Source organism: Mastomys coucha, unplaced genomic scaffold, assembly GCF_008632895.1.
Source record: "Mastomys coucha isolate ucsf_1 unplaced genomic scaffold, UCSF_Mcou_1 pScaffold15, whole genome shotgun sequence".
In the NCBI taxonomy this organism is placed as follows: domain Eukaryota; kingdom Metazoa; phylum Chordata; class Mammalia; order Rodentia; family Muridae; genus Mastomys; species Mastomys coucha.
Window position 1 is genome coordinate 19,875,449 of NW_022196897.1, and position 2,558 is coordinate 19,878,006.

A 2,558-nucleotide genomic window follows, 5' to 3' on the forward strand; every position below is an offset into this window, starting at 1 on the left:
TAACTGGTGTAACCAGCAGTTTGGGGACTGCCAAGTATGGCTTTGTCCCTGTGACTCAAAAGATGTTTGTCAGGTAGATTCGGGTGAATGCCATTATTGTGTGCATGTGTATGTATGTATGGAATATGGACTCCTGCAGACTGAATGAAATAAACTATAGCAATTTATCAGTGTCTGTGTTTCTTGGGGATGGCTCTGGGCTCAGTAAATTCAGAAGAGCTAGTTGACAACAGGTACCAATTGAATGAGCGTGTCCTGGGTCTCCTATGTCCCAGACTTCATCAGATTAAGCCCAAGACCCAAGTCTACTGTTATCATTTTACAATGAATAGAGGCTTGCACATATGCGACTTGTTGAGAGACTGCACCTGACAGAATGAGTCCTCTGGAGCTGACCCACCAGCTCCAAGTTAGGAAGCTCTACGTTTATAATTGTATTCTAGAAATTTCTTCAACCTCAGTCAGTATACGCAGATCTGAATTTTAACCCTTCCTGGATGAAAGCTATTGGATAATTTAACTGCTTCGTGTGGAATTTTCTTATATATTTTTCCAGACAGGGTTTTAGGGTCCAATGTAACTCAGAATACCTAGAGATTGCTCTGTAGCCTAGGAAGACATTGAATTCCTGATCCTCTGGCCTCTAATCCCCAAGAGCTGAGATGATAGCCGCGCACTGTTTGCGAAGTGAAGTGGATATGGCTCATCCTCTGAAACGATTGCCTTGAAAACAGTAAGCAAAACCGATCTTTTGTCCGTTTCCCTCCGTTTTTAAAAGCGTTCTGCACCGACACAGAGTGCAGTCCACCCGCTGAACATCTCTGCCCACTCTTTCCTAGAAACAGTTTCAAAGTTCCTAACTTCGAAAGCTTCTAAGAGCTCAGGTAAGTGCTACCGGGAAGTCTCGAGAGTCTACAGACGACAACGCGCGCGTCAAAAACGAGCCTGTGCGCGCTGTGCCTGAAGGAAGGCGGACGCCTGCCCGAGCCTCGTGGCCACACCCCCTGCCCAGAACTGGCCAATGGGGCCTTGTGGATTGGCAAGCGCGCGACTTCCGAGCTGCCCTTCGTGGCCTCCGAGCACACTAAAAAAACCCGACCCAGATGACGTCAGCCACGCGCGCCGGAAACGCGCATCTTCCGCGCGCCGCTGGCACTGAGGGAAGGAAGTTAAGGCCTGAGCGGCCTGGTCTGTGATTGAAAGGCCGCGGGCGGTAGCGGCAGCGGCAGCGGCGGTAGCAGCACCTTGTACATCCTGAAGGCGGCACGATGGGAGACGAGATGGATGCCATGATCCCTGAGCGGGAGATGAAGGTTAGAGACTGGCCCTGGCCTCCCGCCTGCGGTAGTCCTGGATTTGCCTTGGAGCCCCGCCTCTGCCGGCTGCTCCTATAGCTCGCAGGGTTCAGAGTATCTGCAGCCCTTGTGCGTGTCGCGGGCGTGAGTTTCCTGCAAGTGCAGGTCACCTGTCCTTGGGTGGGTTTGTCCACACCTTTTGAGTTACCCCAGGTACTCTCGTGTGCTGGTCGCCTTACGGGTAACGATTCGTGTTTATTGAGTGAGAGAAACTGTAGCCATCGTCGCTGCAGCCCTTAAAACCAGTTTATGAAGAGGAGCAAATTGAAGTTCTGAAAGCAAATTATCCAAAGTCACGTGGCAAAAGCCTTAAATCTCTCCCTCACGTTTTAGGCATGGTCTCTTGTAGCTCAAGGTGGCTTCTTGGCTTGGATTCTTGATGTCCCTGCCTCCACCTCCCAAGTGTTAGGATTATTGGTGTGCATTAACACAGTTGGCTAGACGCTCAGTTCATAGCTCTCTCTAAACTTGAAGGTGATCCAGAGTACCTAAAGTGGAACCAAGAAACACCATCTGCCTTCAAAATCCCTAGTTAGGAGGAACAGAAAGTCAAGTTTGGCACCGGAAATCAGCTTGAAGTCATGTGACTAAAGGGAAGGCAAGTGAACCTAAGTGATTCCCTCCATGCCACAATTTCTGGATACTGGGTTATATAATCTGGCAGAATGGAAAGGCAGAAAACCATAGACAGTTGGAAATGAGTGAATTGCAGGAAGGTGTTAGACATTTGTGTGAACAGTGAGTCACTAAAATGCACATAGGGGAGAGTGCACCATGTCATGCTTAGAAACAGTGGCTCTTTCTCTAGTCAGCACATGTGCTGAGCCTCTTAATGGGCATGCTTCATGTTCCTCAGATATGTTGGGATAGAGAACTTTGAACCACAGGGTGAATAGCAGTATTTTAATTCCTGCCAGAACCAGAAAGGAGAGGTTTGGGGTTTGGGTTTGTCTGTTTTGTTTTGTTTCTTTTATGTCTCTTCATCACATTGGCCCTCCACATAAAGGCCACCAAGCCCAGTGCTACAGTCATGACTATTAGGATGATAATAACGAAAAAGATAGACAGTTTGTTCCTTTATCAAAGGCTAGTGTGGGATTAAGAGTACTGGGGCGCTGGGCAGTGGTGGCACACACCTTTGATTCCAGCACTTGGGAGGCAGAGGCAGGCGGATTTCTGAGTTCAAGGCCAGCCTGGTCTACA

The 2,558-nt window shown here is 48.8% G+C and overlaps 1 protein-coding gene across 5 annotated transcripts in view; it reads left to right on the forward strand.

The window, feature by feature from the left end:
* Positions 1 to 1,114: 1,114 nt before the first annotated feature.
* Positions 1,115 to 2,558, forward strand: part of Nup214 (nucleoporin 214) — an 84,098-nt gene continuing 82,654 nt past the window's right edge. For 4 of the 5 annotated variants that reach the window (XM_031369768.1, XM_031369769.1, XM_031369770.1 and 1 more), the window contains exon 1: positions 1,115 to 1,313. In XM_031369768.1, the coding sequence (XP_031225628.1) occupies positions 1,269 to 1,313 (45 nt within the window). In that variant the 5' untranslated portion in view covers positions 1,115 to 1,268. Of the gene's footprint in view, positions 1,314 to 1,829; positions 1,954 to 2,558 lie in introns of all 5 variants that reach the window. The other variant, XM_031369772.1, reaches the window with a different exon arrangement.